Raw genomic sequence first — 13,071 nt, 5'->3', positions numbered from 1 at the left:
ACACACACTCACAATTGAAAGCAATAACTAAGAGACACGAGATTTTACGTTGTTCGGTCAAGGCGACCTACGTCCACGGGCTGCAACTAGGGTATTTTTATTAAGCACGGTACAAAGATTACAATACATGACAATGGTATATATAGAGAACAATTAGGTTAAATGACTTAGGGACCAAGAAAACTCCAAGCGGGCTATCATCCATAATTAAACGGGCCGCCCCTTTTGTCTTCAAATCGTCAACTAACGAACCCGACCCAAAGGCCTTCACTAATCCTAATAGACGGGTGTCCGCACGATGCAACAGGTTTTTAAAAGCAAACCCTTTAATCACGTAACAATTATGAATGTTCATGGTTCGGTTTTAAAACCTTAAATCTGTTTAAATCGGTCATCGGTTTGATTTCAGGGCTGGGTTTTTTTACTTTCAGTCGGTTTTTTTTACTTCCTTTATGCTTTCAAGTATCATATGTTGACTTAGTTGAAATTGGATATAGTGAAATTAATAATCATTTTAAACAAATTTTTATTAACAAAACTTAAACAGTGAAACCAAACCTGAACCAGACCGTTAATAATGGTCTGGTTTCAATTTTCAATGGCTTAGTTTTGGTTTTGGACGACAAAAGATGGGTACTAACGGTTGGGCTCACAAGCTTTACTTAAAAGCAATCAAAACCGACAATGAACACCCTTACATAACATATTAGTGAAAAATTTATAACAATGTTATACTCAAACTAAAGAGAATCGTTTTCATAATGCAATATTTTTACAAAAATATTAACACATGAAAAAGTTGTTTCCGTTTAAAAATCGTGAGTTGGAAGTTAATTTAAAACTGAAACATAATATGGTTACAGATGAGGGGCAAACTTGTAAGTTAAGTGAATTGTGTTTAAAAGACAAGTTTACCCCTAATTACACATGTACTTTATGCATATTTTTCTTAGTTCCCAATTGAACTTCTCTCTCTCTCTCTCTCTCTATATATATAATATATATATATATATATATAAGAGAAGGATATTTTAAAAACCTGATGAGTTATAAGAACTTAAGAACTCAGTATGGATTACACAATCAATTAAATAGGTATTGAATATGTGGCTGAGAATAAATCTGATTAAAAAATTAATCAGGAGAGAGAATAAATATGTATGATGATTACACAAGTTTAAATGTTAGTTACACATGTGTATTAAGTCGATTCGGTGCATAAAAAATACTGTAATTTTATTTACGTTACGTTACTTGCATTTACATATTACATATGTGTAAAAAAAATAAAAAAAAATATTAACATTGAGTTATTTTGAGTTCTTAAAACTTAAAATATTTTTCAAAAGAAATTAATCATGTATATATATATATATGGGAAGAATATTTTAAGAAATTGATAAGTTATAAGAACTTTAAGAACTCAATTTGACCACACAATCATATAAATAGGTATAGAATATTTGGCTGAGATTGAATCTTATTAAAAAAGGAATTAGAAGAGAAAATAAAGTGATGATTACACTAGTGTAAACGTTAGTTACACCTATGTAAAAAGTCAATTCGGTTTATAAAAAATATTGCAATTTTTACGTACATGTAACCTACGTATTACATATATGTAAACAAAAAAATTATAAAAAAAAATTTGCTATGTTAAGTTTTTTCGAGTTCTTAAAACTCAAAGGGGTTCTCAAAAGAAATCAATTTTATATTTATAAAAAATATTGCAATTTTTACGTACATGTAACCTACGTATTACATATATGTAAACAAAAAAACTAAAAAAATTTTTTTGCTATGTTAAGTTTTTTCGAGTTTTTAAAACTCAAAGGGGTTCTCAAAAGAAATCAATTTTATAGTGTTAAGTTCAATAGAGAACTCCAAAAACGAGGGGAACTGGGAAACACCATTTCCAACCTTTAGATCATTTCCTCACATCCTTATGGTACACCCTCAATCACCTACATCATATTATTTTTATAAGAAAAAAAATCTCTCAAAAAAATAATTCATCATCATCATCATTATCATTATCATTATCATTATCATTATCATCACCATAGTACTCGGTATATCTCACAAATAGCAAAACTATGGTAGGGTTTGAGGAGGGTAAGATGCAGACAGCCTTACGTCTACCCTTTAGGATCTCAAAAACGAAATAAATAAAAAAAAGTAAAAAACCAAAATTGTTTATCTAGCATCCCCCCATTTCAAAAAAAAAAGAAAAAAAAAAGAAACTCGGCTTATCCTTTAAAAAATAATTAAAAAATTATAAACGAAAAAAATAAAAAAGTAAAGAAAAACCAAAATGTTTATTTAGCATCGCCGTTCAAAAAGTTAAAAAATAGAAAATAAAAAAAAATCTCGGCCTAGAATTCGAAAATAGTTTATATGACTTTCATATAAAATATATTTTTTTTTTGGTAACTGAGCCATCGAGAGATCTATTTTAACGTTAAATAATGTGATGGTGGGTGGGTGGTGGGGTGGGGAGGGAGGAGTTTTCTTAGTTTGTTTATTATTTTATTCATTTATTAACACTCTTTGTTTACTATTTACCAGTAAAATAATTTAAAATTTTGAGAGATTGGAAATACATCTCACAAAAACGTATAATCAATTTTTTCTTTTGGTTGTTGAACTCCCCTGAAAGTGAAGTTTTCTACCAAAATAGTGTGATTAGAAAAAATATTTATCAATTTAGCGTAGGTTTAAAACAATTTATTAAATTGGGTATTTTCTTAAAACTTGTTTTTCTCTCTCATATTTTAATTTGATAATTCAAATTATTAAATTAACATTTTTTAAACATATAATTTTATCAACTAAAATATTATTTTAACACCAATTTCCTCTTTCATAATTAAGAATAATTCTATTATTCTATTAATAGTTTTCTTTTTATTGTTCACTATAAATATTTACCATACATAGTATTGTAATAAAATAATATTATATTAACTATTAATTTATTTCAGACACACCATCACAATATTCAATAGTATTGGTTCTAAGAAAAAAAATCCCATTTAAAATAAGTTTTTTAACCTTTAAAAAACTGAATACGACGCAAGTGTTTAAAAAATTTCTTGATGTTGCATTATAAATTTCATTGAAAATGAAGTTCTACTCACAATACAAGTTTCTTGGGGTTAAGATGTTGTTCGGACTGTATCGCTTTAATTCGTCATAGTGTTTGTACAAGTACGACATTCATTATAACTTGTGATACGAAAAATATAATATTTTCAATGACAATTAATATTGGAACATAAAGAAAAATACACATAGCTATATATTCCGATTTTTTATATATATAAACGATGCAAGTTATATAACTTACTTTTAAATATATTTTTTTTCTAAATCCAATACTGTTGAAAAACTATGACTATGTAGCAAAATAAATAGTAATTAATTTACGATTATTAATTTTATTACAACGGTTGTGTGAAAGAAATTTGTGTTTTGAAAGAATATTTATTTATTTATTTATTTATTTTGCGTACACTGTAACGTCAATCAATAAATAAAAAAAATGCTAATAGAATTATTCAAGATAAAAAAAGATTGTGAACTACAAAAGGGGGAATTGATGTTAAAATAATATTTTAGTGGATAAAATTAAATGTTTAAAAAGATGTTAATTTAAGAATTTGGATTATCCAATTAAAATATGAGAGAAAAAAACAAGTTTCAAGAAAATACCTAATTTGGTAAATAGTTTTCAAACTACACTAAATTAGTAAATACTTTTTCTAAGTACACCATTTTGGTAAAAAATTCCCTGAAAGTGAAGGGCGAACTGGAACAACGGGTGGGTTTAATTAAAGTTTACATTTTGGCCCTGAAGTTAGGATCATATTGATGAAGTTAAAAACTCAAGTGAAACTGGTTTACCCTTGACTTAACATTAAATATCTAATTGAGTTAACAACTTGGAGGTAATTGGTAACAAGTGGGAAATCTTGATGATCAAGTTGCAAAAAACAAATTTTGGATAAAAGTCTCATAATTGATGAAACCTCATTTACATATATAATATATATTAATCAATTTCAAACAAGTCAACAGGTTTCCGCAACTAGTCGAACATTGTGAATCTTCTCAATCGTGGAAGTATGATGTCTTTATAAGTTTTAGAGGAAAAGATACCCGCAAGACATTTGTAGATCATTTATTCTCGACTCTTGAAGATCGACACATCTTCACTTGCAAGGTCGAAGAAGGACGTCATAGGGGAACATCGGCCCATTCCTCTCTGAGGCTATTGAGCAATCACGGATAGCCATCGTTGTATGCTCAAAAAATTATGCTAGCTCTACTTGGTGCTTGGATGAACTTGCATATATTATGAAAAATAGGGATGAGAGAAGGCAAACCGTTATTTCTATATTTTATGACGTGAAACCCTCAGAAGTGAGAAAACAAAAATGGTATTATGGGATAGCGCTTGTCCGGCATATGTTGAACTTCAAAAGGTGGAACAAGGTTGGACCTTGGAGAAAGGCACTTGTGAAGGCAGGTAACATTTCTGGATGGGAGCCTCGGACCATGGCCAATGGGTAATTTTCTTCTTTAACTTCTTCAAATATTTATACATATGATATTTACATACACCAACTAGTCTATAGCAATAATCTTATATTCTTTCATTATTTATTAGAACAAAGCATTAGGTATTTCTCATGGTAATGGCAAAATGTATTTGCAATATTTCTTACTTTCACAAATCGTTGGACTAAAAATATAACATCTTTTCCAACATGGTGATCATTATAAAGCATTTATGTTATTGACTTTTTTTTGTCAAATTCTGTTATAATGTAAATTCTAGGATGCATTTTCTTTTGGAATATTGGTTTTAAATAATCTCAACTATGCACCTTTAGTCGGGACTAACACTAGCCAAAAGTGAAACTGGAACTGTTATTTCTTATTAGGGTATATTTGAAATTATTTAAAACCAATATTCCTTTTGTATTGTTTTATGTGAAAGTACTTCACACCTTTGAGAGATAGTGAAGCACTGAATGTTGGGTTAATCTTGATGTTACGGATAAAGTCGGTTACCGATTTTGTTAAAATGGGTACGGATTGGATAGAAACGTTTTTGTCCTTTTCTTTTGTGTGTATGTGCGTATGAACTAAATTATTATCTCATTTATGCAATGTGCAGGCGTGAAGCAAAAGCCATCAAAAATATTTGTGAAGACATTAAACAGAAATTATTGCTTAAATTGAAGGCACGTACTCAAGCAAGTGCTGAAGTAAGTGCCAACACGGACCTAATTGGTGTAGAGACCCGCATGCAAGAGTTGAAATCATTTCTGAAAGTTGGCTCAGGTGATGTTCAGATGGTTGGAATATGTGGGATGTGGGGTAGTGGTAAGTCTACTCTCGCATCTTATCTTTATGAAAAAATATGTCATGAATTCGAAGGATGCTGCTTTGTTGAAAATGTTAGAGCCGAATCAAGAATGCATGGCTTGAAAACATTACAGGAGAAAATTCTTTCAAATGTTCTGAAATCAAGAGTGATCTTAAAGAGCATTGAACATGGAATATACGAGATGGAGAGAAGCTTGTCACAAAACAGTGTTTTAATTGTCCTTGATGATGTAGACCACATTGACCACCTAAAGATGTTAGCTGGATCCAAGAATTGGTTTGGTAATGGAAGCCGAATAATAATCACCACTAGAAACCAGGATCTGTTGAATGCTCACAATGTTGTAACATGCAACGTCAAGTTGTTAGATGTTAAAGAGGATATTGAACTGTTTAGTAGGCATGCATTTGGGCAAAGTGAGCCTGTACAAGGTTTGGAGCATGTTTCAAAAATGATGGTTTCTAAGTTAGGTGGACATCCATCAGCACTTATAAGTTTAGGCACTTTTCTGCGTGGCAAAGACAAGACCGAGTGGATGAGACTCTTGGATAGATTAATATGTATCCCGGAGGACGAAATTCTGAAAAAGCTTGAAACTCCTGATGATGGAGTGGCTAGAAATATGTGAAAAGACTAGGCTAACATTGGAAACATATACGAGCGTTGGTGATTTGGGTCTTGCCTAAAATGTTCATGGAAAGATGATCAAAGGAGGGTTGGAACCAGATCATGTACTTCATGTTACCATTCAATTTGTGTTATGTAATAATAATGAGTCATGGTTAGGGTGCGAAATGTAAAACTGTAAAAGTACAAGGAGTATTGTGTAAATTATCAACTAGTTAGGGTTGTAAAATGAAGGATTCTGTATTCTATTGGAAAAACTTTCTTGATTATGCATATATGAATTCTTGATTATTCACATAGGCTCTCTAAGTATGAGATTTTAACTCAATATTTAGGTTATACTGAACATAGATTATAAGGAATAATTTGTGTCCGTCACAATGAACACACGAGCGATTTCAATACTTCTAAGAATACCAAGTTAGCATAACGAAACACACACAAACACGAGTCGGTTCTAGTCAAACCAAACCCGTATTTTGGATATAACAAGCAGACATGTGAAGTGGCAATATCCACAAGAAGTTCACTCTCAACAGCCATAAATAAGTTTTCCCTAAATTGTTTACCCCCTATATAATTTAGAGTTCATGTGGTCATGTGGATATTATAATATTTGTTTTGGTTTCGGTATTGTCTTTTTGTTTTCTGGTATTTCTCGGTATTTTCAATGGTACTAGTACTGACCCGTACTAAAGCGACAAAATCGGTATGGCATTCGGCTTAGTGGTGTTCATTGGTTTGGATTTCAAAGTATTCGTGTTATTAAGTTCGGCTTGGAATTTTATTTGGTCGAAAACGAAAACCGAATAAGAATTCGTTTCGGTTTCCAACAGAATAAACCATGTTTTTTTATTCCCAAATTTAGACCTATTTTCAACAAAATAAACCTGATAAAAACTATTTTTTTTCTTGTTTATTATTAGTTTAAGATTATTTTATTTGGGCCTAGAGAAAATTATAGAGAGTGGGCCGATGTATTTGAGCTAAGATAAAACTAGAGTGAGCGGAGATATCAAATTAAAGAAATGGTTATTTAGGCTTATCTAAACCGTTTGTCGCTCATTTAAAAATTGCTTAAAAAATGCTTGCTCGATTTCAACTCGGCTTAGAAAATGAGCCACTCGGATTGGTTTGGTTTTTAAACGAGCCAACCGGCTTGGTTCGGTTTTAAAACAAGCCAATCGGCTTGGTTCGGTTTTAAAACGAGCCAAGCACGAGCAAAGTCTCCCTCGGTTACACCATAGTTGCTCGTTGTGTGTACGTTTTATTTTTTAACTTTAAGTTTTAGACATTTTGAGTTTTAGAAATTTAAAACTGAAATTTTTTTACAACACCAAGTCGAACTTAGCTGCCCAATTTCAAATCAAACCAATTGCTAAGCGTGCCTCTCTCTCCCCCGTTTCTACTCAGTATACTCTTCCTTCATGTTATACATTAATATGAATCAATCTTTCGTTGTTTTTTTTTCATTTTGATATACTTTATTATTGTACTTTTAAAACACATTTTTTAAACTTTTTTGTTTACTTCTTTTTTTTATATATTTTTAAAATAAACTTTTTTAAATAACTAGTTTTTATTCTTATTTAGAATAAAAAAAATTATTATTTACAAAAAGTTTGTTTTTTCTATAATTATTTTATTTTTTTATAAGAGTGTTTTTTAAATAGTTTTTAGTAATAGTTTGCATTTATACAAAGTTTTTTTTAGTTAGTTTTATTCGAGCTTTAACAAACAAGCCACGAGTCAGATCAAGCCGTAAGCTTTTTGAACAGCCCAACCTCGGTTCATAAACAGTCCTAATTGTTAAGGTTATTTTAGTCAACCGAATCGAGAATTTATAGAACCAGAAACCGAACCCCAATTTTCCCCAATTTTTGTTATTTGGTTTTCGGTTAAATTGGGGTTCGGTTCGGTTTTCGGTTTCAGTTTAATCAGTTATGAAATGAAAACCCCCAAATTCCTAACGAGTCAGATCGTTTATACTCACTCGGAACCCTAATTCTATCAACCACGGTAATAACTATAATAGTTTCTAATCCTTGTCTATTGCCGTTATTATATTAATCTGTGCATAATTTTGTTTATGTAATTATTTATTAGTTTTATATGTTACATTGTTACCTAAGCAACTGTAATTAATTATACATTAGCAGATAATTTTATCAGAATTATAGGTCCTGTAGACAAGTTAGAAGTGAATTTACTGTTAAGTTGTTATTGGTCGGCAAGCCGTGATTCCGAAACTAATAGTTATGTTTTTGTGTCTTGTACAATAGGATGATCAATAGTTGTAAGGGTGAAAATGTGATTAGAATCTTATTTGTTATAGTTTTCAAGTAATCATACATTCATACGTGTTCCGTTTCTAGCCTACTCGCTAACTGCAAACCAAACGCTACCTAAGTGACAAAAGTCGTGAACTAGTTCTCGGTTTATAGACAACTAGTTCTTCTACCCCGGGCAGCTGAAAAAACTCTAGCGTTGAAACCCGGGCGTTGGTGAAAACGACGATGAGTCGACGCGAATTCGGTAAATATCGTGTTCATTAGGGTACAGACGTCGTTGGTAAAGTTTGAGCGTTAAACCCCAAAAAATTAGTTTGTCAGATTAACATATAAAAAGACTAACATATAACAAAACAAAATATTTAAAACGATGTTTATTTGGTCGGCAAACCTGGGCGGTGTAAAATACAAGTGTTGTCGGTCTCAGGAATTGTGGCGGTAATTTGACACGAATTCGGTCGGTCTTGATTACGCTCATTATGGTACTGTAGCTAAAAAATGAAAAAAATATAAATATGAAGGTGGACCAACTGGGGGGGGGGGGGTAGACCTGCGCGTTAATAAAAGTTTATAATTTTATTTTGATCAGTCGTGTGTTGTAGCTAAAGTTATCGAACGTTAGGAAAAATTTGAGATTTCGGTTCTTGTGACAGTACACTACAAGTCAATCATGCATATTGGCTCCAAAATTCAATCTGTATCTGATTAAATGTAGATATCCTTGTTTCTGTATCTGATTAAAAGTTAGGTAGTTTAATAAAATTATAAACTTTTTAGTTTTTCTAACATCAATTGTATTACGTTTTTGAAGCATACATCCACGATGGTAGAAGGTCCTCGAGTGCGGCTTAGGGGTTGGCAATAGGCTGCAGTTGCTCTCGGGTCAGCAGTCGGTGCATTAGTGGACCCCAGGAGAGCTGATTTAATCGCTGCTTTAGGGGAAACAACCGGAAAGCCTGCTTTTGAGAGGGTACTCGAAAGAATGAAAAGGCATCCCGAAGGCAGGGTATAACTTCTATCAATAAGACAGAATAATAAATTTTGTCCTTTAAATACATGCGATTTATGGATCAGGTCCTTTAAAAAGTTTATTTGCGGGCGGTGTCCTTTATATGACAAAATACTTTCGCTTTTTGTCCTTTTGACTAACTGTCATCCAAAAACTCAGTTAAATCCAAACGTGTCAAGACTTAATGGGGTTTTCATTTAACATATTTTTATTTAGTTTCTTTGTCTAATAATATATTTAATTTGTTTTTTAATTATAAATACTTAAATAGTATGCGTAAAAAGACTTAAATGCCCTCACATGCCAAGACTTAACGGGGTTTTTGGATGCCAGTTAGTCAAAAGGACGAAAATCAAACAAACATGTCATGTAAAGGACATCGCCTGCAAATAAACTTTTTAGAGGACCTGATCCATAAATTGCATATGTTTAAAGGACAAAATTTGTAATTTTATCATATTCCAGGAAGTACTGTTGGACCGTCCACGTGTCATATCCGACAACGTGGGCCACGCGTGGGACCTACCAGAAAACACGTTTGGTGCTGCGTACGCAAAGTTCATGGGGTCAAGAAACTTCTCACCAGACGATAGACCGCCGGTAAGGTTTATGGAAACCGAAGAACTCGCTTACGTGGCAATGCATGCGCGCGAAGTGCATGATTTCTGGCATACCCTTTTCGGTCTTCCAACAAATTTGATCGGTGAGTCAGCGTTAAAAGTCATAGAATTTGAGCAAATGCTGCTTCCAATGTGCTTCTTGTCTGTCATTGGAGGAACCGCAAGGTTTAGTGAGAAACAAAGATCTTTGTTTTATAAGCATTACTTCCCTTGGGCGGTTCGGGCAGGTTTGAACGCAACGGACCTGATGTGTGTTTATTATGAGAAACATTTTGATGAAGATTTGGAGGAAGTGAGGCGAAAATGGGGTATTATACCTGCACCTGATCCTTCCGTTCAAGGGTAGTTTGGTTGGTTAATTAGTTAGTTAGTTAGTAAATGATAATATAGGTGTTACTTCAATATTTACGCTTTACGCCAATAAGAGGATTACCCCACATTGGCGATTCATCAATATTTAATCTCCATTTACATTATGTTCTTAAATTTCTTTGGTAAATGTTTAACAATAAACTTTTATGTTTGCATAAACGAGAAGAGTTTGGCTTGCCTAAGCTAGAGCTTGACTTGCTTAATGTAAGAGAGATATAGCTCAAACTTGGTTCGTTTCTTAATCATTTAATTAATTATCTTTAATTCTTTATATACATGTATTATTTTATTTTTATGTATACCTTCAAATACAATTTTATATAGTTGACACAATATACTGTTTGCATAGTAATATTTATTTTGTTTATGTAAATAAGAGGTTCGTAAGTCTATGATTCTTGTGAATTACAAGAAAGTAAACAAGTAGGATAGCATGTGACAAAATTTGACCCGTATACCATTTAAAGAAAAGCAACAAACACATGAGAATAAAAATTAAGTATTGAAAAAGAAGGAACCCATCACTTCAGACTTCAAATATGTAACTGTTAATTACAAAGTTTATATAATATTTGGTAATAATTTCATAGAAATGTAAATATTATACGATAATATATGCCAAATTTTCTTCATTCACCATAGTTTTGGAAGTCACTTGATCTCTATACTTTCTAAAGCTTCGAATATACCGTGGTGATGAGTTTATTTTTATTTATGTTGATATAAAATTATCAAAACATTTTTATATGGAGGTAAAGTATGTTTGTAAAAATTAAAATGTTGTATATTGAGACTAGAGGTGAAAAAAAACGGTTCCGGACCTGACCCGACGGTTCCTACCCGGAACCGGACCCGACCCTACCCAACCAGTGTGCACGGACCTGGTTTTGGGTTTCTCTCCCGAACCAGAACCGACCCGGAACCGATTCCACCAATACCTTGTCCATACCCGACCCGGCCCTATCTGAAACCCGATAAAAACCCGCAAAACCTGGTCAGATACCCGACTATACCCGGAAACAGTTCCTACCAGACCCGATTCTTGACTTTCGTTGACCATACCAGGAACCGGTTGAAAATACCCGGTTTATGCACCTATAAATGAGACATAATCTGACTATGTTGTCATAACATTAACTAAATTCATTGGTAACCTTTTGTATCATACTTAAAGCATTTGTATCTTAGATTGTCAATAGATGTATCATGCAAATGTAGGGACTATGGAGTAGTTCATGTAGCTCCTAAATCATGTCTAAAGTCAACTCACTCTGGCATTATAATAGACACCATGTCTTCTCCTAATAACACTACTTTGACTAAATGATTTTGTTAATGAAGCAAATAGTAGTAGCAACATGTTTTTGTGTTGCTAAGGTTAATCAACACGAGTTTGTTTGATCGATGGACACCCACAAGTTCGTTTTTTCTATGTAGTAGGTTTATGAACTATAGTTGTCAATCACGCAAATATCTTTTTAGTTTCCTAAAACATTTATCTTACGACTTTGCGGTCCCCTTTTGATTGCTAACGAAGACACTTAAGCTTCACTTCACAATCAATATCGCTATCTACTAGAAATATGTATCTTCTTTACACATTAGACGTTATCCTTTGACGCAGAACTCAGTTTTGGCTGTTTGGTAGCCTCTTAATTGCTACGAGGTAGCCTTAAGTCTGAATGGTTAAAAAGTAACCAGTAAGAGGTAGTCTCTTAACCATTCAGACTTAAGGTTATCTCTTAACCATTAAGAGACTATAAACCATTAAGAGATAGCCTCTTAATGCCACTTAATGACTATTAAGTAGCTACCAAACAGTCACACATCAATTTATGTAGAGATTAGATGTAATCAATTTCAAACTTGTCTTAATCTTACTTGCATCTTCACACTTGATTTAAGATATAAATTGACTTGATTCAATTATTAAGCCATTTAAATAACATACTTTAACAATTGGTGACCAAGCCAAGCACACCATTTTAGAGATCAAATTGACACAATAAATTTTTATTTTTTTTCAAGGCCAAAATCATTAATTGAACATAAATGATGTGTCAAAAATTCAATGAACTGAAAATGAAATCAACATCAACAAAAAGCAAATAATGAAGTCTGAGGAAGGAAAAACTTGTGATATACAAAATGGACCACACTAGTCTTCTTGTCACAAAAAGAAGTCCTATCATTGATTTTGACATCTCTTTTATCTCAAAATAAGTTCATAGATGATGATAATGATAGTTAAAATTTAAATTGTAACAACTCCTTTGTAATTAGCTCAAGCAAGTTTTGAGTTGAAGGTAAATCGCACAAAGGAATATAAACCCTTTATCCTTGAAATGGTACATTTTAAATAAAGTAAAGAAGTTAGAGGTGTCAAATTTAGACATTTTTACTTAATTAGACTATAATAATAATAATAATAATAAAGGAATCTTTGGTATGAATTCAAGATGCATTAAACATTTTCATGATAGCCGAGATTCAAACCTCACATTTTATATTTGTCTTATGCTTTAATTATTTGATGCTTTAATTATTGTTAATGTCACTTCCATGTCTAATTTTCCTTTCTTAGAAACATAATATGAGTATTTAATTAAAGGGGTATAGAATTTTAATAATATCAACTTTTAATCGATTGATTGGCGCTAAGTCTAACTTAGAAGTCAAGAGTACACCCGATACACAATGTTAAATCTTAAAAATTAAAAGTACCCTAGTTATCCCACTCCAAACTAAGTTTCG

The 13,071-nt window shown here is 32.1% G+C and overlaps 1 protein-coding gene and 1 pseudogene across 2 annotated transcripts; both read left to right on the top strand.

Annotated features, from left to right (window-relative positions):
• The first annotated feature begins 4,439 nt into the window (after positions 1–4,439).
• LOC143587143 (disease resistance protein Roq1-like) lies at positions 4,440–6,026 on the top strand. Its single transcript, XM_077068516.1, has 2 exons — positions 4,440–4,531; positions 5,186–6,026. The coding sequence occupies exons 1-2, from the start codon at positions 4,440–4,442 to the stop codon at positions 6,024–6,026; spliced, it is 933 nt and encodes a 310-aa protein (XP_076924631.1).
• A 3,092-nt stretch (positions 6,027–9,118) lies between these two features.
• Positions 9,119–10,303, top strand: LOC143587148 (ubiquinone biosynthesis protein COQ4 homolog, mitochondrial-like; annotated as a pseudogene). Its single transcript, XR_013144829.1, has 2 exons — positions 9,119–9,322; positions 9,791–10,303. The product of XR_013144829.1 is annotated as a ubiquinone biosynthesis protein COQ4 homolog, mitochondrial-like (transcript).
• The last annotated feature ends 2,768 nt before the right edge of the window (positions 10,304–13,071 follow it).

The sequence above is a fragment of the Bidens hawaiensis genome, unplaced genomic scaffold (assembly GCF_021521415.1).
Source record: "Bidens hawaiensis isolate Kalapana, Puna unplaced genomic scaffold, B.hawaiensis_p1.1 tig00035159_1, whole genome shotgun sequence".
Classification (NCBI taxonomy): Eukaryota; Viridiplantae; Streptophyta; class Magnoliopsida; order Asterales; family Asteraceae; genus Bidens; species Bidens hawaiensis.
The sequence above is the reverse complement of the archived record's forward strand: the minus strand, read 5'-3'. Positions and strand labels throughout refer to the sequence as shown.

What these genes read in the sequence shown, in the direction of transcription:
- LOC143587143 (XM_077068516.1), top strand. Translation starts at nt 4,440, where the DNA reads ATGGTATTATGGGATAGCGCTTGTCCGGCATATGTTGAACTTCAAAAG. An exon ending in AAAGGCACTTGTGAAGGCAG is followed by an intron (nt 4,532 to 5,185) that starts GTAACATTTCTG and finishes TGCAATGTGCAG; the next exon opens with GCGTGAAGCAAAAGCCATCA.